Below are 23,741 nucleotides of genomic sequence, written 5' to 3' on the forward strand. Positions count from 1 at the left end.
AGAATAACTCAATTTTTAATTTTCTAGGTGACTTGTTCATATAACATGTTTATTCTTTAAAGCTTTTCTGATTTTAAAGTAACTGTTAATGAGTCCACACACACAGTTGTTTTGTCTGTTTGTTCCATCACTAACCAGGATCTCAGCGAATCAGTGATAGTGACATCTCAGATTATGATGTTGATGATGGTATTGGAGTGGTCTCAGCAGGTGGGTGGGGGGCAGATTATGTTCTAATCTATGAATGCTATCTGCATTTAGAATTGCTTTTGATGTGGGGCTCTAGCAGGAGGTCAGTAATATTTCCAGGAGCAGATAACATCTATCTGCCAACCATAATAAATATAATAATTAGATATGTGAAAGCACACCTTTGTTAGCTGATATTTAATATATACAAATAATAATAATCATTCTATTAAATTCACTGCTTAAGAAGCATTTATTTCACACTGAAGATGGTGCTTATTACTTTAAAATGTGTAAATGTACATTTGACAGTGCACAGATGACTACTGATTGGGCTGACGTAATTTTTAACTAAAGCAATTGAATTTGAGTATTACAATAATAACTTTTAAAGAAAAGGTTATTTTCATCAACTTCCAGATTAGTGGCATTAGTACAATAATCACGTCATAATATTGCAGCACATTTTGGAAGGCATGAACTGATGTAAATTCGTGTTGAAATAAAATAGCTAAGTAGTTTCATATCTGAATGAACTCAGTGACCTACATAAACTTACAATTGAACAATATAAAAATAGATTTCTGTTTTGGGTTTATTTAACTTTATGTCCAAGAAAGAATTCAGGACATTTTCATAAGACATTGTATACAAAATGAGTAGTCATGATTATGCACTTACTGCGAGGCCTCAGTTAAGATATGAAATCTTGAAAGATAGAGATAGGTTTGAGGAAGATATCGTCACATGTTCCTGTAATCTGTTATCCTTGACCACATGATTAGTAAAGCCTCGCTAAATGACCCATACATGAAAACTATAAAGTTAAAAAATAATTTAGCACATAATTAAATTGCGCATTCAGTTAAGTCAAACTTGCTTTCAAAGTGCAGAATTTTAAAAACATGTAATTAGACTTGCTGAATTTTGGGTTACAATTTGTCTGCAATTTGGATCAGCAAACAATAAGATTGTTTATCATAAGAAAACTTTGTATCTAGTTTTTGTCAAAAAATCTATTTGCTCACAACTCAATAAAATTAACAGTATGCTATCATTTTTTTACGAAGGCAAATCAGTCATTTGTACACAGATATTAAAAAGTACCACAATAAAACTAGTAATCCACATTGGAAGTAAAAAGGCAACATGCCTCATGCAAAAACCATGGTGTCAAGTGATATTTGAATAGCAATTTTGATGGAACTTATTAGGTTAAAACTTTAGAGCTTAAGGCTTTAACAAAGCAACGAAATTCTGCAATTAAATTCTACATAAAAATAATCTTTAGATTAAAGAATTTAAAAAGCTAAACATTCTGCTTTATGTTGTCTGTTTCATTTTTCATTAATTATGGTTTTAAGAATTGATTTTTGTTTTCTGCTTGAGAGTCCTCTGGTATCCCACTCTATACCCTACTCCATAGGTGATCAATGCAGGGGCACAGGGAAGAGATTTGACAATTTTCTGCTCAATGAGAACAAAGAACAACAAATTATTAAGTAAAACATTAAGAGATTAAGAAAATGAAGGATTGAAAATAAAAATACCAAATAAAATTGCCTTTTTTAAAATAAACCAGCCCTATTTATCTTCTTTCGCACAGCATCCCTGAATCCTTTCAATTTCCAGAAACAAATCTCGATGCATTTTGATTATGGTCTTGCTGAGTTGCTGATTTGCAAGTTTCTTACTCTTTATTTAAATAGATTAGCCTAAATGTTCTGATTCTCATTGTTAAAATGTTAAAGCCAATTTTTTTATTGAGATTAAAGCTAATTAGAAAATCAAGTCTATCCAGTCTCCTACAATTTTTAGCTTATGTTGGCTTGCCTTGCTTGTCCTGTTAACCCTTCAACAGATTGAGCAATTATTCTGATCAATTTCTATCACCATATTACATTCACTCTTCGCTAAAGAATCCAGCTTTAGAACGTCATGTCACTTTCTGTTTCAGGAAAATTGAGGAACATTACATAGTAAGCTCTTAATTATTGCAAGTGTTCCAATTGTCAAAAGACAAAATGAATAATTTAAGAGCCATTGATTTTGATTGCTGAGGATGTTGCTTGGTAACATACCTTTACTTGTCTTCCTATTTAATTGGCTGCCAAACAAAATTGGGAGTGAAATTCCTGTACTCACATTCAGAGTATTTTGGAATTAGTGCTGGCTTATGCCCTTTCCACCTGACAGAGGAGAAATACTATATTCATTTATTTTCTGTGTTATGTTCACTTAATGCTTCTCAAAATAAATTGCATTTTATAATATCTAAGACTCTGTTTGGAAAGAATGTTGCTTTGTGACAGAGTTGATGGCCATGTTCTGACAGTGCTAAAATACTTTTCTTGTGGCTTGCCTGTACTATTTGAGGCTAAACTATCAGTCAACAAGATTAGTTATGTACTTCAATGGAGCAGATGATATTTGGACTCTTTTAAGTAAATATTTGGATTCCACATTCCCTAAGTGCCTTCCTGCTTGAGCTCCACAGGTGAAGTGCAATAGAGCAGCACATAGTCATAGACACAAAATATCCAATTGACTGCAACCTGCATGGCTTTGCTTTAACCTATTGTAGACATTTGCATGGCCTCTGGACTTGTCCATGTGTCCAAGTTGATGGCTTTCCAATTGTTTTTAATCATAATATTGCACAATAAATATCAAACAATCAGGCCAGCCCCTTGACAATCTAATTTGAATGTAGGTTGTTTTGTTTGCATGCATTTCAAAGAACGTCTCATGATTTAAAGATTAAAAGTGATGAGCTAAAGAGAGGGTGAAAATGCTGTTGGCATGGAATCACGCTTTTAATTTCTTGTTTCATTGAAGTTCATCTTTACAGTTGCAACATTGCTCATATTGATTAATATTCTTGCATACAAATATTAAAACTTACATTGTACTTTTATTTTTGGCATCTTAACCAACAGATTATAGGGTTAGCAGTAGAGAAAGTAGAGCAAGTACACTAACAGTACCAGATCAGCAGAGAAGCCCGCATCATCGTTCACGTTCTGTCTCTCCTCACCGTGGTGACGACCAGGGCAGGACCCGGTCACGATTACCCAGTGTCCCACTACAGAGGTGTGTTTCTTGTTCTTGCTGCTAGTTTCAATTTATTAAACTATGGACAGGAAGAATCATATAAAACCTTTGTTTTACAAAATTGTTAATCTGTTTTGTTGGAAAACTACAATTTCTTTCATGGAATTTCAAAATCATTGGACAAAAAGACACTGTGATAACCAATAGTGGGTTTAGTGCTTCTGTGACTTCCTTGCACTAAATTGTTTTCTCTTGAGATAAAAGATGTTGAGAGAACGTTTTCACTTGAAGTGTAGTCTTAACAACCCTCAACTAACCTGTAGATCTTTTCTCATAGGAGTCTCGATGAGATCCATCAGAGCAGACGGTCTCGCTCTCCCACACGATATCAAGCTGTCTCACGCAGTCCCATCGAGCGCAGACCCAGGGAGTTAGACACTCATTACACATATGAAAGAGACAGGTACAGTGTTCATCAATTTTCCCAGTGCTCTTGTTCAGCATCTTGATCAACATTTTGTAATAGTTTTCATTTTAGTGGTGTTTGTAAGTAATTCCACTGATCGAAAACGTCATCTCTCCAATAGAGGTGTCTAAAGTGGAAAATAGCTGAATTATTTGCCAGCTGAATTATTTCATGGCCATTCCCCTCTGAACTAGTGTCTCTGTGTTTGTTCTGAGCTCTACCGATATTTTCTGACTGACCTTCTGACTCACAACTAGCCAGCATAATTAACTGCATCAGAATAGAGACTTAGCACACAATAGGCAAGGAATTGCTGGGAAAATAATGGCAAATTAATGCAGTACCTTAACATTGTGGTTAAAAGAGAGATGAGAAAGAAAATACCATAATGTAAATTTCCATATGATTTACGAGCATTTCATTAGGAGACTCATAGAAATGGAAAGGACATTGTCAATTTCTGACCGGGTTTCAAGAAAATTTGTCAAGGTTAATTTCACAAGCACAGAAAGTTAGTATTAAACAATATCAGGGAGAACATAACATATGGGAACCCACTCACACCATAAATTTGAGTTTATTGTCATTCAACTGTACACATGTATACCACCAAATGAAACAACATTCCTCCAGACCAAGGTGTACAGCACACTACATATAACTCACATACATAACTCATAAAGTAATATTACCACTAGTAAATTAATAAATAATAAGGTGCATTTGTGTCAAGTTAAAAAATAAACAGTATAATGCTACTGATGCTTCATGTGTGATGAGACCTGGGCCATGGCAGGGAGTTCAGTAGTTTTACAGCCTGCGGGAAGAAACTTTTTCACATCCTAAATATTCTTGTCCCACTGCTACAGTATCTCCTGCCTTGATGGTTGGGGATCAAAGAGCTTGTTGGACAGATGAAAGGGATCATTGAAAATGCAAAGAGCCTTGTGTACACAACATTCCTGATAAATATCTGTGATGGATGGAGGGGATACCCCAATGATCCTCCAAGCAGTCCTCACAATCTTTTGTAGGGACTTGCAGTCAGATGCCTTACAATTCCTAGACCAGATGGTGTGATGTAGTTGGTCAGCTCACTCTCAATGGTGCTTCTGTAAAAATTCGTTTGAATGGGTGGGGGGGGGTGGTTCCCTCGCTCGACTCAATCTCCTCAAAAAGTGGAGATCCGCTTTGCTTTCTTGACCAAAGAAGTGGTGTTGAGGGACCAATTTACCTGTAGTAAAATCTCCTGGATATTCTTTAAATTACTTATTTTTCCTTCCATTTTCTTTATGTCTCATTTCCTTTTCATTGTCTTTTCTCCTTCATCCAATCTTTCTTTCCATTTCTTTGTTTAACATATTGTATTTAATTTGACTTGAATTCCTTTGCTGTCATTTCTTGCTTCTTCTTGTGTCCACAGATGTTATTCATGCAGAAGATAAATTCTTGATCACAATTTTCACAAGATTCAGGATATCCCATTGACTGTAGTCCCATATCCCATACACATTACTGATTAGGTATTAAGTGTCTGAATTACTTAATAATTTACAACTGGCAGTGTTCAGCACCATTTTTTTTGGTGGATGATGAAAAATCTAATCTTTCACAGTTGACCTTTATCTTCTCCTGAAACCCCAAACCTATGATGCATATTCTCAAACTCTGTTTGCTTTTTCTCCTTTTATCTATAATAACCTCAATTTATTTTCTCTCTTCCCTTGTATAATGACTTGGAAGGCCTGTGTTATTAATCTTCGCTCTCCACTTAGGATACTCATTTTTCAACACGGAGTACAAGTGCATCTTCTTAATTTATTTCTTTTGGGTTTTATATTTTCCTTATGCATTTTGATTCAGTACGAGCTTCAAAGGTAGTTGCAACCAACCCAGATGTTTCAGATGGCCGCCTTTCTCCGTGCTTTTGAGGAGGCTGCTTGGTCTCACCTGTGAAGCTTTCTTAATTCATTTCTCATCTTACTTTCACTCTGATCTAGTGGAATCCAGTAATGTTTTTCTCATCCCCATTTGCTGCTTACTGGGATGAGTCTACCAAAGGCATAAACTTTCCAAAATATCCTTTGTATTGGAGAGCTAAATCAATTTTCAATCTTGTCACATGCAGCAGGAGTGACTATGCAAAGAATAAAAACAACCGAGATTGGTGTTCCTGCCTTTTTCCCAAAATAAAGTTAACAAAGGTTATTAACTATACCTAACAAGACTGTCATAGTCTGGACCTAACTACGTCATTGTAGCTTGATGTGTGCCCTCTGTATCTGCTGAATACTGATGACTGCTCTATTTCAATCAGTGGGTGATTCGGCAAAAGGATATTTGAAATACGGAGACTGGAAATATTAGCCATTGAAACTGATCTCAAATTGAAAAAAGGAGGTGAAGAGCAGCAAGGGCTATGTGGATTGTATTAGAAACAGAAAACAAATTACAGCAAGAAAATTCTAACTTTCCTTTCTATCACTTTATGTAATAAACTGTAAATCCACTTGTTATTGTTAAGTTAAACGAGGTATGATGAAAATTTGGTTTTGCAACCCATTCATACAGATCATTTCATCACATCAGTGCATTGAGGTAGGAAAACAATAATGGAGTACAGAATGAAGGGTTATAATTTCAGAGAACAGTGCCGGCAAACAAGAAAGTGCAAGGTCATAACAATGTGGAATCTTGAGCTCACAATCTATCTTACTCTAGTAGGGAACTGTTCAATAGTCTTATAACAGTGGGGTAGGTACTATCTTTGTGCCTGGGTGGTATGTGCTTTCAAGCTTTGGTATCTTCTGCATGATGGGTAGGGGGAGAAAAGGGAATATCCAAGGTGGGTGAGGTATTTAATTATGTTGGCTGTTTTACTGAAGCAGGTAAGTATTAACAGAGTCTATGGAGGGGAGTCTGGTGTCCATGAGTGTTGGACTCTGTCCACAATTCTCTTGCAGACTCAGGCAGAGCAGTTTCCATAGAAAACTATAATGCATCCAGATAGGATGCTTCCTGTGGTGTACCTATTAATATTAGTAGAGTCACAGGGGACACGGCAAATTTCTTTAGGCCCCCAGAAGAAGTAGAGGAACTGGTGCACTTTCTTGGCCATGTGCCTGCATGGTTGGACCAAGGCAGGCCATTGCTGATGTTTACTCTTATAAACTTAAAGTCTTCAGCCCTCTTGACTCAGCAGTATTGATAGAAATAGGATTATGTACATCACCCCTCCACCCCTTTTCAATGGTCAATGCCCAGCTCATTTGTTTTGCTGACATTGAGGGAAAGGTCGTTGTCATGACACCATACCATTCGGTTCTGTATCTCCTTCCGGTACTGCAACTCATCATTATTTCAGATATTCAGCCCACTATGATGGTGTCATCTGCAAACTTGTGGATGGAGTTTGAGCAGAATCTGCCCACGTAGTCATGAATGTGTAGGGAGTAAAGGAGTTGGTGAGGAAACAGCCTTGTAGGGCACATGATATTGAGAATTGTGGTGGAGCTGTTGTGTCCTGTCCTTATTAATTGCAGTCTGTTGGACAGGGAGTCAAGGATCCAGTTGCAAAGGGAGGTATTAAGTCAGATGCCTAACAGTTTGCAAATTACACAATTTAAGGTGGAGCTGAAGTATATAAGCAACAGCCTAACATAGGTGTCTTTACTGTCCTCATGCTCCAGAGATGAGTTTAGGGTCGATGAGATGACATTTGCTATGGAATACGTATATTACAGTGGGTGGAGGTTGTCTGGAAGGCTGGAGTTAATACATGGCATGACCAGCCTCTCGAAGCACTTCATGGTGGTGGATGTCTGAGCCACCGGCAGTAATCATTAAAGCACATTGCCTTATTTTTCTTCGGTACCAATTCATGATAACAATCACTGTATTCTGGGGTACTGTTCAGAAGACAAAGAAGGCAAGTTCGAGGTATTAATTCCTGCTACAACAGCCCTCCAGGTATGTGGTAACCACACTTTAATGGCAGAAAGGGTGTAAGTTTGCTCCAATGCTTTGGATGCTGAGCTGCCTACACCCAATAAGGGTGCTGGAGCTTGTGAGTACAGCAACGCTGTACCTGAGATGGCAGAGGAGTCACGGTCTAGTTAGAGAGCTGTGATGGGTGAAATAGGGAGGAGAGATTGTGCTTTTTAACCTCATGTATTAGCACTTTTCCCTTCAGCAGCTTATCACCACTTCCTGTCTACAGGAGGGATTGAGTTACAAAATATTTTGCAGATGCTGGAAACCTTGTTTTTGAGATTGGGGTGGAGTAATAGAACTGTAGGACATGTTATTAAAGAGGTATTCGATAGCTTAGCACGCTTAAAGATGGGTAAGTGTGAAAAGTCTGATGAGATGTATCTCAGACTGCTAAGGAAGGCAAGGCAAGATATTCCTGTGGCTCTGACTGAAATATTTAAATACAGTGGCTAAAAAAAAATTGAATCTTTGTTGCCTTCATTTACTGGAGCATAGAATTTAAATGCAGAGAGATTTTGATTTAACATTATAAAACATTGGTTAGGCTACAACTGGAGAGCTGTGTACAGCTCTTCACCTTAAAGGAAAACATGATTGCATTGGAAAAGGTGCAGAGGTTTATCAGGATTTTGCCTGAGATGAAATATTTAATTACGAAGAGAGACTCATAGGTGCTGTTCATTTTCCTTGGAGTGGAGGAGGCTAGAGAATTACAGGGCAATTAGGAAACTGTTCCCAATTGCAGGGGTATCTGAAACTAGAGGGCTTAGAATGAGGGACAACAAATTTAGGAGGGATTTGAGGAAGAATGTTTTCACTCCTTAGGTGGTTGGAATCTGAAATACATTGCCAGAGTGCATAGAGTATGAAGGCACTCTCATGATATTTAAGACAAACACCTGAGTCATCTGATTCATGAGTGGGAGAAATACAATAGAACAAATATTCAGCCTCCGAGTACTGAGTGAGAAATACAACCAAAATCAGGACATCTTCCACGTGTTCTTCGACTTCAAGAAGGCATTCAATAGGGTGTGGTGTAATGTACTCTGGACCACAATGAAGAGCTACAACATGAGCCAGAAGCTGATCCAAACCATCAAGCAGCTCTACACCAAAGCTAGCAGTGCAAAACTTGATCAAGGCATGGTTGGAGAGTGGTTCCACATATCAGTTGGAATCCGACAAGGCTGCCTCCTTTTCACCCTTGCTGTTCAACGTTTTCCTGGAGCCAATAATATCTGATGCTCTGGAAGACCGTATCAACAAGTCAGCATTGGAGGACAGTCCATAACCAACCTCAGGTTCACCAATGACATTGATGGGCTGGCAGGAAGTGAGGATAAACTGGCCTGCCTTGTGAAATGTCTGGACAATACATCTACTAGATATTGCATGGAGATCAGCACAGAGAGAACCAAGCTGATGAGAAACAGTGAGGAGCCACTCACAACAAAAATCATAGTCTGTGGACAAGAACTAGAGACTGTCAAATGGTTCAAGTATCTTGGCACCATCATCAATCAAGAAGGATCAAAACCTGAAGTCCTTGCAAGGACAGTCTAAACAACAGCAACACTGGCTAAACTAAAACCAATCTGGAGAGACAATAACATCACTGTCAGATCCAAGTTGAGACTCCTGCATGCACTTAAGCTCTCCATCTTCTTAAATGCATGCAAATCGTGGACTTTGACAGCAGAACTGCAAAAGGAGATCCAGGCAGTAGCAATGAGATGCTTCAAAAGGTTCCTCAGCGTCTCCTATACAAATCTTGTCTAAAAAACGATGAAGTACAAAGAACCATCACCCAGCATATGAGACACTATAAAGATCTACTGTCCACAGTAAAGAAGAGGAAACTGAGATGGTATGGCCAAATAACAAGATTGAAAGTGGGACGGGGAGGGGGAGATCGGAAATAATAGGAGAAGACAAGAGGGGGAGGGAAGAAGCTAAGAGCTGGAAAGTTGATTGGCAGAAGGGGTACAGAGCTGGAGAAGGGGGAGGATCATGGGACAGGAGACCTAGGGAGAAAGAAAAGGGGAGGGGAGCCCAGAGGAAGATAGAGAGCAGGCAAGAAGTGATTGTGAGAGGGACAGTGAGAAGAAATAAAGAAGGGGGGAATAAAAATAAATAAGCGATGGAGTAAGAAGGAGAGGAGGGGCATTAACGGAAGTTAGAGAAATCAATGCTTATGCCATCAGGTTGCAGGCTACCCAGACGGAATATAAGGTGTTGTTCCTCCAACCTGAGTGTGGCTTCGTCTTGACAGTAGAGGAGGCCATGGATTGACATATCAGAATGGGAATGGGACATGGAATTAAAATGTGTCACCACTGGGAAATCCTGCTTTCTTTGGTGGACAGAGTGTAGGTGTTCAGCAAAACAGTCTCCCAGTCTGCATCGGGTCTCACCAATATATAGCAGGCCACACCAGGAGCACCAGACGCAGTATATCACACCAACCGTCTCACAGGTGAAGTGTCGCCTCACCTGGAAGGACTGTATGGGGCCCTGAATGGTGGTGAGGGAGGAAGTGTAAAGGCAGGTGTAGCATTTGTTCTACTTACAAGGATAAGTGCCGGGAGGGAGATCGGTGGGAAAGGATGGGGGGGAACAAATGGACAGGGGAGTCGTGTAGGGGGCGATCCCTGCGGAAAGCAGAAAGGGGAGGGAGGGAAAGATGTGCTTTGTAGTGGGATCCCTTTGGAGGTAGCGGAAGTTACTGAGAATTATGTTGGACCTGGAGGCTGGTGGGGTGGTAGGTGAGATCAAGGGGAACCCTGTCCCTAGTGGGGTGGCGGGATGATGGGGTGAGAGCAGATGTGCGTGAAATGGGAGAGATGCGTTTGAGAGCAGAGTTGATGGTGGAGGAAGGGAAGCCCCTTTCTACTACTTTAAAAACATTACATGTTATTCAAAAAAGACTTGAAATTGTTATTGTGAAAACACCAATGTGGTTGGGTTGAGCCAGTTTCTTTATATTGGGTAAGTCCTTCTACAAGGAGTTTGAAGATGTTTTACAACTGTTTTACAACTCAAATTTTATTCAAAATTTACAATTTTAGAAATTCACTACTTAACTTCACCTTTTAAAAAAATTGTTTTTATCTTGGAAAAAATTTGCCTTTAGAATTAAGCATAGTAAATTAGACTAAGTTTAAATTTGTTTTTAATTTTATTAAAAGGCTAGAATGTAAGCTGTTACAGCTTGCTGAGAATAAATTTATGTAACCAGAAGAAAATAAATCCTATTTTGCTTTCCTTTTGTTATTTAAATCAACTCTATTTAGCAATCAGGATTAGTGTTTTAAATTTCATGGATGTTTCAAAATATGTTTACAGGGAGCAGGATAATCACTAAATAATATAGACTATCTGGTAAAACAAACAGACACATGACAGATGGAATTTAATCCAGATATGAGGTGTATAGTGCCTTAAAAAGGTATTCAGCTTCCACAACTATTTTTACATTTTACTGTCCCATTTTCCAAATTTAAAATATGTTGAAGTAGGATTTTTGAGCTAATCTATAAAACTTTGTGCATCATGTTAAATCAAGAGAAAAATTCCAAAACCTGTCAATAATTTACTAAAAATTAAAAACCAAAATTGTGAGGCTGTAAATGTATTCATCCCCTGTGTAATTACAACACCAACTTTCCTCGGGTGCAATACTGTATATTATCTGACCAACTCACTCAATTTGTTGATGTAGAAAATTGGAGGACTACCTGAATAATAATCCCCTCTCTCTGTAAGGTCCAACAGTATGGTAGCTTTTCAACATACCAAACCAAAATGACGGTAAAAGAGCATACAAGGCAAGACACAGAAATAATAATAGAGAAGCACAAATCTGGGGAAGGGGAACAGCCCATCTCAAAGGCACTGAACATACCTCGAAGCTCAGTGCACTTCATCATGAAAAAGTGGAAAAAATGTGAAACCACAGCTACGCTGCCTAGGTCAGACCATCCCTCTAAACTTAGTCGCCAGAGACAAATGGCATTTGTGAGAGGCTACTGTGATGCTAACAGTCATTCTGAGTGAGCTACGGAAGTCCATAGCTGCAACTGGAGTTGAACTTCATGACTCCAATATTTCTGAGGCCTTGCACAAAATGGGTATTTATGGAAGAGTGGCAAAAAGGGTGACAAGGAAGAACCCCTGGCTAGAAAAAGCATATATTTGCCCATAAAGACTTTACAAAGTGTCAGTTAGAAGATACTGTAAAGATGTGAAAGAAGATCCTATGGTCAGGTGAGATGAAAGTGGAACTTTTTGGTGTAAATCTATTACTTTGCATCAGCCAGGTCACATCACCCCTACTGTAAGGTATGGTGGAGGTAGCATCATGCTGGAGGGATACTTTTCAGCAGCAGGGACTAGAAATCTGATCAGGATTGATTGGAAGTTGAATGTTGCTAAATACAGAGAGATCCTGGTTAAAAACCTGTTAGCCTCTGCCAGGAAGCTTAAACTGGGGAGGAAATTCATTGCTCAATAGGAAAACAACCCAAAGCACACTGCCAGAGCAACCATGGAGTGGCTTCAAATAAAAAAAAATGATGTCCTTGAGTTACCCAGTTAAGAGTCCAATCGAACATCTCTGACAAGACCTCGAGATTGCTTCCTACTACCAGCACTCCCCAACTAACTCTCACAGCTACCTGGACTATTCCTCTTCTCACCCTGTCTCTTGCAAAAATGCCATCCCCTTCTCGCAATTCCTCCGTCTCCGCTGCATCTGCTCTCAGGATGAGGCATTTCATTCCAGGGGAAGGAGATGTCCTCCTTTTTTAAAGAAAGGGGCTTCCCTTCCTCCACCATCAACTTTGTTCTCAAACGCATCTCTCCCATTTCACACACATCTGCTCTCACCCCATCCTCCCGCCACCCCACTAGGAATAGGGTTTCCCTTGTCCTCAACTACCACCCCACCAGCCTCCGGGTCCAACATATAATTCTCCGTAACTTCCGCCACCTCCAATGGGATCCCACCACTAAACACATCTTTCCCTCCCCGCCCCTTGCTTTCTGTAGGGATCGCTCCCTATGTGACTCCCTTGTCCATTCGTCCCCCCATCCCTTCCCACCAATCTCCCTCCCGGCACTTATCTTTGTAAGCGGAACAAGTGCTACACATGCCCTTACACTTCCTCCCTCACCACCATTCAGGGCCCCAGACAGTCCTTCCAGGTGAGGCGACACTTCACCTGTGAGGCGGCTGGGTGATATACAGATGAACAAATACATCTTTGATTGGATCTGGAGTGGACACTACGTCTGAGTTTACCACCATCTTACTCGAAAATCTAAGATTATTCCCCTTCAAACAAAGGTGGTTAACAGATGGCTTCAAAGTTATAGCTTCTCATTATTTCTTCCCACAAATGGTTCAGTAACTGAAGGTCTTATATTTAAAACAGCTGATAAAGATAATGTTTAGCTTTAGATGTCACATGCACATCAAAATATCGAAACATACAGTGAAATTTGTCATTTGTCTCCAATCAAGTCAGCAAGGATTATGACGGGCACCTGCAAATGTCGACCTGCTTCCAGCACCATCATAGTATGCTACAACTCACTAACCCTAACTGTATGTCTTTGGAATCGGGGGGGGGGGGGGGCGCAACAAGAATACCTGAAGGAAACCCACGTGGTCATGGGAGGACATATAGACTCCTGACAGAATTGAACACGTGTCACTATAATAGTGCTATAGTAACTTTTGCACTACCAAGCCACCCCAAGCTGGCAGCAAAACAGAGGGTAACTGAAGTGTAATATTTTCTAGATTGATTTGAACAGGATAAGGGAGTAGGCAGATGTGGATAAATGTGAGGTATCCACATTGGTGGAAATCATAACAGGAAGTTAGATGATTTTATCAATGATGAGGGATTGGGAAAGAAAGAGATGTAATGACACCTGGGTGTCTTCATACACCATTCACTGAAAGTAAGCATATAGGTGAAGCAGGTGATTAAGAAGGCAAATGATATGCTGACCTTCATAGTAATAGGATTTGAGTAGGAGAACATGGACATATTGATACAGCTGTACAAGGTCTTGGTGACACCTTGAGTATTGTGTCCAGTTTTGGTCTCTTTATTTATAGCCGTTCTTGCTAAGGAATTCAGCGAAGGTTCACTGAACTGATTCCTGCAATGGCAAGCCTGATAGAATCGGAGTCACATTTCCTATCACCAACTTTTATGATGTGAAATTTGTTGTTTTGTGGTATCGGTATGGTGCAAAAACATAGAATTAATGTAATTTGTAAAAATAAATAAGTAGTGTAAAGAAAAGGAATAACAAAGTTGTGTTAATGGATTTATGGACCATTCAGAAATCTGATGATGGAAAAGACAAAACTGTTCCAGAATTGATGAGTGTGGATGTTCATGCTCCTGTACCTCTTCCCTGAAGGTAGTAACAAGAGGAGGGCATGTCCCAAATAGTTAAGGTCCTTAGTGATAGTCTACAATTAGGCGTTAACGTATTTCCTGAGGAGAAAGAAAAACCTTGTTGCTAACAGATGAATTTCAGAAAAGAACAGTTCTGAAGAAGAACAAGTTTAAATGTATCAGTATTTTAACTGATGACCTCTGTCATGCGAAAGTAAAAACAATGTCTCCTCAAATCATGCTTTCAGTATTCTCTTTGTTATTGGGCTTTTCTCGGGGCTGCAGCAAAGTTAACATCCAGATCTTGGTAGCCTTCGGCAGGTAAATTGTCATTAAATCTTGGTCTGTTGTCCCAGTGTAACAGAGTTAGAGACCCTCCATTGACTGTTATTAATCTCTTCCCTAACTGAGGACATGGGATTCTTAAACATTTTGTTGCTGAGGGAACATGATTGGTTTAAGTACAGAGCTGTTCGTAAATTTGCTTCATTCCTGCCATCCCCCAATTTACATTGCCTTCTCCATTACACCAGTAATTCTTACAAAAAGCTTTTGTTAGGAAATAAATTTACCTATACTGTTTTGATCCTAATAAGATTAGATTTCCAGAGTGATGGTCTAGGAATAAGGGAAATCCTTTTATATTCTCTAGTAATTTAGGTTGTATTCTTCTGTGCAGGGTATATTATAAGTCTGTAAAAAAAATGAAATTAAATTGAACATCATTTTATTTGGCAATTCAGTATTTAATGTCATAACACATTTAAATGAATTTTCTCTGATATTTAATCACAAGAACTAATGTTTGCCCATTAGTTTGCAAGTTTTAAGTGCTTGTGTCATGAAGCGTACAATGAAAAGATTATGATTTGTTCATTGTCAGTGGCATCTTCATCAGATCTCACTTTCTTTTTCATTGCTTCATCTTTTCTCCTCACTGAATTGCTCCCCATTCATCATGTCTGTGCAGTGAATTCCTTATGCTGCCCAGAGCAAAACGAGGAAGGAGTGCAGAGTGCCTGCATACTGCCAGGTAAATATAACAGCGCAGCACCATTCAAGACTGCTTTCTCATTCTGTAAAAGAAGGTAATCTGTAAATGATTTTTTAAATTCTTTGGTTTAGTGTTGCTGTCGTAAAATTGGTTTTCAGCTGTAAATATGAGTTCATTGGCAGACATCTTGTTGTGCTTTAACACAGCTACACTTTCTGTTTCTGTAATGCTGCCTTTCATCCCTGTGGCGAATAATATTGAAAGATTATCATTTTCATTGTTTGTATTTGTTTGTGTGTTCAGTAAATTTTTGACAATGCTACTAAGGAGTAAAATTGGTTAAAAACAACAAACGTATGGGCCAGAGGATCCATCCATTTCAGAAGTTGGCTTCTTATGTTGTGCATTGGGCAAACTGCCTGCTTATGTACCTAATATCTCATCAAGTTTAACACACATTCTTTATTTAGATATTGTCTCTACAAACTAACATGTGGCAATATAGATGTGCTGTGACATGATGTTCTTTGGTATTTAATCCATTGTTGGAATAACCCTTATTACAACGAACAGTTGTATTTCCCTGAAATTTATACCTGTCTCCGAAAAATACCTCTCTCAACAGGGACTGCTACCTCAATGTATATTTAATGAAAAACTAAACATTTTCTCTGAGCCATTTTCACTTGAAAGTACCCACAAGTATGCAATTGTTTTTGACTGCACAAGTAAATGTTAATAAAATGTCACACATGTGTAGCCAATCATAAAATGTATACCCTTCGCCCTGGAGTGTTCCATTGCCAGCATCACTTTTGCATTGTTTTAGCTCTGCCAGTTTCCTCCCACAGTCCAAAGACGTTCCGGTTAGTAGGTTAATTGCTCATTGTACAATTGTACTGTGTTTGGGTGACAGTTAAGTAGATGGGTTGTGGGGCTAGGATGGCTCGTTGAGCCAGAAGGGCCTGTTCCGCACTGTATCGCTGAATAAATAAATATAAATTTGTCATTTTGTTCCCATTTTTGGGTGTGACCAGGTTGGACTGAATTTTAGTCATCCTCTATGAAGCCAGTAATACATGAAAAATATATTTCTGACTTAAATAAGTTCTATCCTGATCATCAAGTAGGGTTGCCAACTGTACCATGTTAGCCGGGACATCCCGCACATCGAGCTAAATTGGTTTGTCCCATATGGGACCGCCCTTATCCCGTATTTCCCCCGCTAAGGTAGAGCATTCCTATGAAACTGTTCGTAAGCCGAAATGGCGTAAAGCAAAGAAGCAATTACCATTAATTTATATGGGAAAAATTTTTGAGCGTTCCCAGACCCAAAAAATAACCCACCAAATCATACCAAATAACACACAAAACCTAAAATAACACTAACATATAGTAAAAACAGGAATGATATGATAAATACACAGCCTATATCAAGTAGAAATAATGTATGTACAGTGTTCTTTCACTTAACAGAAACGGGAAGATTAAGCGAAAACCGATCTGTAGAAAAAAATTGGCATGTACACGCATGCGCACGTCATGAATGCGCACACAGGTGCCCACGCAAGGCTTCATGGTCGTGGTAGTCTTTCTTGGGGTAAACACGAGTGTCCCGTATTTGACTGCTACTTTTGTCCCTTATTTGGGAGTGAGAAAGTTGGCAACCCTATCATCAAGAGACTTCTCAACAATCCCCAAAGTAGAAAACATGATCTTTGGTGGCAGTGCCTTGTGTCTAATTATCCCAGCGGGATTTATTTTGGGGAATCTGTGGCCAACACATTCCCAATGGCCCAGTTTTTCTCAACAAAGAACTACAGCTATTGAAACATGTGTGGACTAAGGCCTCAAAATACTGAGGGCATAGGGAGGAGTGTCACATGATTTCCAGATTTAAATGTGACAGTATTCCAACCTTCCCCCTCCCGGCCCCCACTCCTTACACTCATACGCCGTAAAGAACATTAGAATGCATTGTCGCTCCTAATTATGCCCACTAATTTGGTGGTATGTTGTGCCAATCTTTTATTTGAGTGCATGACAAAGCAAGAATCTCTTGCAGTAAACCAACCCTAGAGAGCTTAATAAGATCTTCTGGAAAGCCAGCCACTAAAACTCATAATATTTGAGATAATAGATAGGTTGCTATCACTTTTCAGCATTTCCAAAGAATATTCACATTGCCCCAGTTTTCCAAGTAATAATTTGAATGACAGTGTTTATTTGCTAGTAAACCATGGAGCTGACAGAAGCTTTGCGCTTTCAATATATGTGGACATCTTGAAGCCCCTGATTGTGACTTGCTGCTGGAGAACTGGCTATGTCCCATCACTGAACTCATCTTGGAGTCTGGCGAGGAAGCAAGATTTGGGCGAATTGTACAATAATTATGATGCAAACTCAGTAAGCGATTTTGCCCCATGGCTATGGGGATGCTGTTGTTATTTTACTTGAAGTGAACAATTTCAAAAGATTCTGGGAAGAGTTCATTTGAGAAGACTTTTAGATAGATTATTGGTTTAAAAATACCCATTCAAAGTAATTTTAACAAACACTAATGGCTTCTGATTTTATACCTTTTAATGTTTACAGACACTTCATTTTTCTACCCTGTGCCACTGATTGCAAATTTCACCTCATTATTTGGAGAGACTGTGTTTTTGTGAGGCTGTCTGGCAAGAAGGATTGATGTTTAAAAGTCAAACTTCACCAGAACCACTCCACCTTTCCATCTCAGATTAATGGAAAATCAACCAGTTGATCATGTTTCATTAGAGTATTAGTCAGCCTTTAAAAAAAAAGATTAAAATAGCATGTGACATATTTACCATCAGACATAGGGGCAGAATTGGCCTGTTAACCCCATGGAGTCTTCTCTGCCATTTGGTCATGGCTGATTTATTAGCCCTCTCAACCCCATTCTCCTGCTTTCTCCCCATAACCTTTGATACATTACTATTCAAGAATATGTCAACCTTTACTTTAAATAGACCAAATTACTTGGCCTCCACAACCGTCTGTGGCAATGAATTCCACAGATTCACAACCCTTTGGCTAAAGAAATTCCTCCTCATCTCTGCTGTAAAGGAACATTCTTGTATTCTGAGGCTGTACCCTCTGATCCTAGACTCCCTTTAACATAAGTACAGCTTTAACACAAAGTATTATCACATTACACGTTATCCCAAGGTATTTCATGGATATGTGAGTAACTAAAGGAAAGACAAACAAAGGAGTGTTTGGAGGTCGAAGATGTGTGCATTGCTTGGATTTCTAGTATCTGCAGATTTTCTCTTGTTTGTGCTTGTTTAAAAAGTGGGTTTACTGGTATGTCTCAAATGAGTTGAAAGAGCTCAGCCCACATGTTTCCAAAAGGCCATTATTGCCTCCTCATCTTCATCTACCAAAACTATTGATCCTCCCATTTGCAGGCATAATTGTTCTGATTTTCTTGGTGGGTGGTTATTGTAAATAGTCTCAGCAGGCAGAAGAACTCCCAGGGCCAGGAGTGGACACTCCTGCTGTGGTTCCAATGACCTGTGAGAAGAGGGAGAAGAACTCTGAGAATAAGTGGAAAAGCAAATAATTGGCTTAAATGTTAAATATGAGCCCAAGACCGTGTGTTGTCCAGTAGGGATCTGCTGCGAAATAAAGTATTTGTAAGACAGCATTGTGGTGGAAGCTTAAATTTCTCAAAGATTTTGATGAGATGTTGGGCAGGAGAGCAATTCAGTACTGGAGAGCTTCAAAAAAGTGTGAGAATAGGCTCACTGTTGTAAAGGTGGAAAAAAATGTCTTTATGATAGAGAAAATGTGCTCTCAGAATTTCTGTTCTGTGTTGAACATGGCAAGAGTTCACTTTCATTCAGCTAATGTTTAAATCCATACTGGTTTTGGGATAATAGGCTGTCAGCATAAATGTAATCGAATGATCAAGAAAGATGGATCTGGATATTATCAACTGTCATGGAGGTGCTAACTATGTGTTAGAAATTATGCTGCAATGGGGCAGGTGAATAGAAGCAAACCCACTAATGTGGTCCCTTGAATGCACTGAAGATGTTGATACCCTATAAGGAGAGTAACACACACAGAATGTTGGAGGAATTCAGCAGGTTAAGCAACATCTACACAGAGGATTAAAGAGATGCTGTTTGGGGCTGAGATCTTTCATTCAGATTGGAAAGGAAGGGGAAAGAAATCAGAATAAGAAGGTGGGAGAGGGAAAGGTGTACAAGCTAGAAAGTGATGGGTGAAATGGGGTGAGGAGGAAGATAGGTAAGTGGGGAAGGCAGGTGAAGTGAGAAGCTGGGAAATGATAGGTGGAAAAGGTAAAGGGATGAAGAAGAAGAGATATGAAAGTGAGCCATGGGAGAAAGGGAAGGAGGAGAGGCACCAAAGGCAATTGATGGGCAGATGAGGAGAAGGGGAAACAGAGGAGGAAAGATGGAAAAAGAGAGGAGGGTGAGGGGAGAGAAATTACCAGAAGTTAGAAAAATCAATGTTCATGCTGTCAAGGCAGAGGCTACCCAGATGGAATATGAGGTATTGCTCCCCCAACCTGAGAGTGGCCTCATCGTGGCAGTAGAGCAGGTGGACCAACATGTTGGAATGGGAATGAGCAGTGGAGCTTAAATGGTTGGCCACTGGGAAATCCAGCATTTTGTGGACAGAGCGAAGGTGCTCGACAAAGCAGTTCCCCCATTCTGCGTCAGGGCTCACCAGTGTGGAGGAGGCCACACCGGGAGCAACAGATGTAGTAGATGATCCAGACAGACTCACAGGTGAAGTGATGCCTCACCGGGAAAGACAATTTTGAGGTTGTGAATGATGGTGAAGCAGGAAGTGAACGGGCAGGTGTAGCACTTATTCTGCTTGCTGGGGTAAGTGCCAGGAGGGAGATCAGTGTGAACAGATGTATGGACAAGGGAATCATGGGGAGAACAATCCCTGCAGAAAGCAGAGAGTGGGAGGAAGCTGAAGATGTATTTGGTGGTAGGATCCCATTGAAGATGGTGGTAGTTGCGAGAATGATGTGCTGGATGCAGAGGCTGATGGGCTGGCAGGTAAGGACAAGAGGAACACCATCCATATTAAGGTGGCAGGAAGATGCAGTGAGCGCATATATCCAAGAGATGGAGGAAATGCAAGTGAGGGCAACACCATGGTAGAGGAAGGGAAAAGCTTTTCTTTGAAGAAGGAGGACATCCGTGATTTTCTGGAAAAGGAAGTCTCATCTTGGGAACAGATGCAGCAGAGACAGGAACTAAGAAAAGAGAATGGCATTTTTACAAGTGTCGGTGGGAAAAAGTATAATTAGAGAAAGAAGCTTTTTGTGAAAGCTGTTCTATTTAGATTGTTTGGTAAGAGCATCACAAACAGGAGCAGTCACGCTGAGCTGGACTGACCGGTTAACCATACCAAGAAGAACAGGGAAACAAAATAGCGCCTGCTTGTATCAGAACAAGGAAAGGAAATTTGGTGATCAAAAGTTTAGTTCATAAGCAGTCAAGGGAGTTGGGTATGAGAGGTGGAAGAGCCTTGTTAAAATGACCTCAGAGGAAATTACACATTGGACAGAAAAGATCAGCTCTAGGTTATAAACAAAGACATGGGTGAGACGATAATTATCTCTGGGAAAAGTATTTCATAATATTTCTAAGTGTCTTCATACAATCAGTGAAGAGTGCAGAGGAGAGCAGTAAATATGTGTAAGATAAATAGTATAGATGTGTCACTAATGCTGTATCTTCACAAAGCTATTTGATGCACCCTGTGCCATACTGGAAGGCACCTTGCAGAATTAAAAAATGAATGAAGAGAAACTAAGTAAAAAAAAAAACAATTTTTAAAAATGGAAGTACGATCCCAAAACAGGTCCTTTGGCTTCTCCATGCTAACTGATAATGCCTTTCTACACAAACTGTGTAGGCAAACAAATTTGTACACCTTAACTGGACTATCCATTTGTGTCACTATTTTCAGAGAGCTAGGACTTTGGCCTTTCCTGCATTTGGCTCATAACCCTCTATTCCTTTCCTATTGATGTGCCTGTCCTCATGATTGTTTTTTAAAATTATCACCTCCTCTGACTACTTGTTCCATACCCAGTATCTTCTGTGTGAAAAACTTGCCCTTCAGATAACCTTTAAATCTCCTCTCATTAAACCTATGTCCTCTAGTTTCAGATCCTTTTACCCTTGATAAAGCTGTGGCTATCCAATCTATGTCCCTCATGATTTTACTGTAGAAACTTCCACAAGGTCACCTTTAGCTTGCGGTGCTCCAGTGAGAACAAACCCAGTCTATCCAATGTCTCCTTTTAATTAAAGCCCTCCCTTCCAGGTATCATTCTGGTGAACCTGTTTTGCACTCTTTCTAGCTTTGCCACATCCTTTCTTTAACGTGTTGACCAGAACTGCACAGAATACTTCAGGTGTGGTCTAACCAATGTCTTGTACAGCACAATATGAAGTCCTAACTCTCCTACTTGTTGCCTCAGCCTATGTAGGCAAACAAAGTTGTACACCTTAACTGGGCTATCCGTTGTGTCATTATTTTCAGAAAGCTAGGACTGTACACTCTACGGTCTTCTCTGCATGTCAGTACTTCTAAGGTCTCTACCATTTACTCTATATATCCTGCAAGTATTAGACAACCCAAAGTGCATTGCCTATCTTGTCTAAAATAAGTTCCATCTGACACCACTCCACCCGACTTTCCAGCTGATCAATATACATCTGTATCCTTAGACAACATTCTCCCCTTCCACAACTCTAACAATTTTCATGCTATTAGCAAACTTGCTTATCAGTCCACAAACATTCTCATCTAAGTAATTGATAACATGACAAACAACGAAGAACCCAGCACTATAACCTGCAGTAAATCACTGGTTTCAAAGTTAAAAGTTCAAAGTAAATTTGTTATCAAAGTACATGTACATCGCCATATACTACCCTGAGATTCATTTTCTTGTAGGCATTCACGGTAGAACAAAAATGTACAATAGAATGATTGAAAAAATACACATAAATACTAGCAAACAACCAAAATCAGAATCAGAATTAGGTTTAATGTCACTGGCATATGTCATGAAATTTGTTGTCTTTGTGGCAGCAATACAATGCAATACATAATAGAAAAAATGTAAATTACAGTAAATGTATGCATATTAAGTGGTTAAATTAAGTAAGTAGTGCAAAAATAGAAATTTTAAAAAAGTAGTGAGATAGTGTTCAAAGGTTAATTGTCCATTCAGAAGGATGGCAGAAGGGAAGAAGCTGTCTTGAATCGTTGAGTGTGTTCCTTAAGGCTTCTGTACCTCCTTCCTGATGGAAGCAATGAGAACAAGGGTGATAGCAGTCCTTAATGATGGATGCTGCTTTTTTTTTTGAGGCACCAATGTACAAAAGAAGACAAACTATGCAAATATAAAAATAAATAAATGGATTAGTAGATAGACAGATACTGATAACATGAGTTGTAGAGTCTTGAAAGTAAGTCCATAGGTTGTGGTATCAGTTCAGTGTTGAGGTGAGTGAAGTATCCATGCTGGTTCAGGAGCCTCATGTTTGAAGGGTAATAACTATTCTTAAACCTGCTGGTGTGGGACCCAAGGCTCTTGCACCTCCATTCCTGATGGCAGCAGTGAGAAGAGAGCATGTCCTGGATGGTGGATGTTACAAAATTCGGGTGCGAAAAATAACCCTCCTAAGGGAGGATAGGCAGGTGATAGAGAAGGGATATGCTCAGACCAATAGTTTGAGATGTGTCTATTTTAATGCAAGCAGTATCAGGAACAAAGCGGATGAACTTAGAGCGTGGATCAGTACTTGGAGTTATGAAGTTGTGGCCATTACAAAGACTTGGATGGCTCAGGGACAGGAATGGTTACTTAGAGTGCTAGGCTTTAGATGTTTCAGAAAGGATAGTGAGGGAGGCAAAAGAGGTGGGGACGTGGCACTGCTGATCAGAGATAGTGTCATGGCTGTAGAAAAGGAGGAAGTCATGGAGGGATTGTCTACTGAGTCTCTGTGAATGGAAGTTAGAAATAGGAAGGGGTCAATTACTCTACTGGCTGTTTTTTATAGACCACCCAATAGTAACAGGAAGATTGAGGAGCAGATAAGGAGACAGATTCTGGAAATGTGTAATAATAACAAGGTTGTTGTGGTGGGAAATTTTGATTTCCCAAATATTGACTGGCATCTCCTTAGAGCAAGGAGTTTAGATGGGGTGGAGTTTGTTAGGTGTGTTCAGGAGGGTTTCCTGTCACAATATGCAGATAAGCCTACAAGAGGAGAGGCTGTACTTGATCTGGTACTGGGAAATGAATCTAGTCAGGTGTCAGGTCTCTTAGTGGGAGAGCATTTTGGAGATAGGGATCACAATTCTATCTCTTTTACCATAGCATCGGAGAGTGATAGGAACAGACAAATTAGGGAAGCATTTAATTGGAGTAAGGGAAAATATGAGGCTATCAAGCAGGAACTTGGAAGCATAAATAGGGAGCAGATGTTCTCAGGGAAAATACAGCAGAAATGTGGCAAATGTTCAGGGGATAGTTGCGTGGTGTTCTGCATAGGTATGTTCCAGTGAGACAGGGAAAGGATGGAAT

The 23,741-nt window shown here is 39.6% G+C and overlaps 1 protein-coding gene across 1 annotated transcript in view; it reads left to right on the forward strand.

Annotated features, from left to right (window-relative positions):
- Positions 1-23,741, forward strand: part of rims1a (regulating synaptic membrane exocytosis 1a) — a 479,607-nt gene that overhangs the window by 258,467 nt on the left and 197,399 nt on the right. Inside the window, exons 16-19 of the mRNA XM_072250401.1 lie at positions 139-210; positions 3,129-3,282; positions 3,581-3,706; positions 15,095-15,157. Coding sequence (XP_072106502.1) covers positions 139-210; positions 3,129-3,282; positions 3,581-3,706; positions 15,095-15,157 — 415 coding nt within the window. The remainder of the gene's footprint in view (positions 1-138; positions 211-3,128; positions 3,283-3,580; positions 3,707-15,094; positions 15,158-23,741) is intronic.

Source organism: Mobula birostris, chromosome 2 (genome assembly GCF_030028105.1).
Source record: "Mobula birostris isolate sMobBir1 chromosome 2, sMobBir1.hap1, whole genome shotgun sequence".
NCBI classification, from domain to species: domain Eukaryota; kingdom Metazoa; phylum Chordata; class Chondrichthyes; order Myliobatiformes; family Myliobatidae; genus Mobula; species Mobula birostris.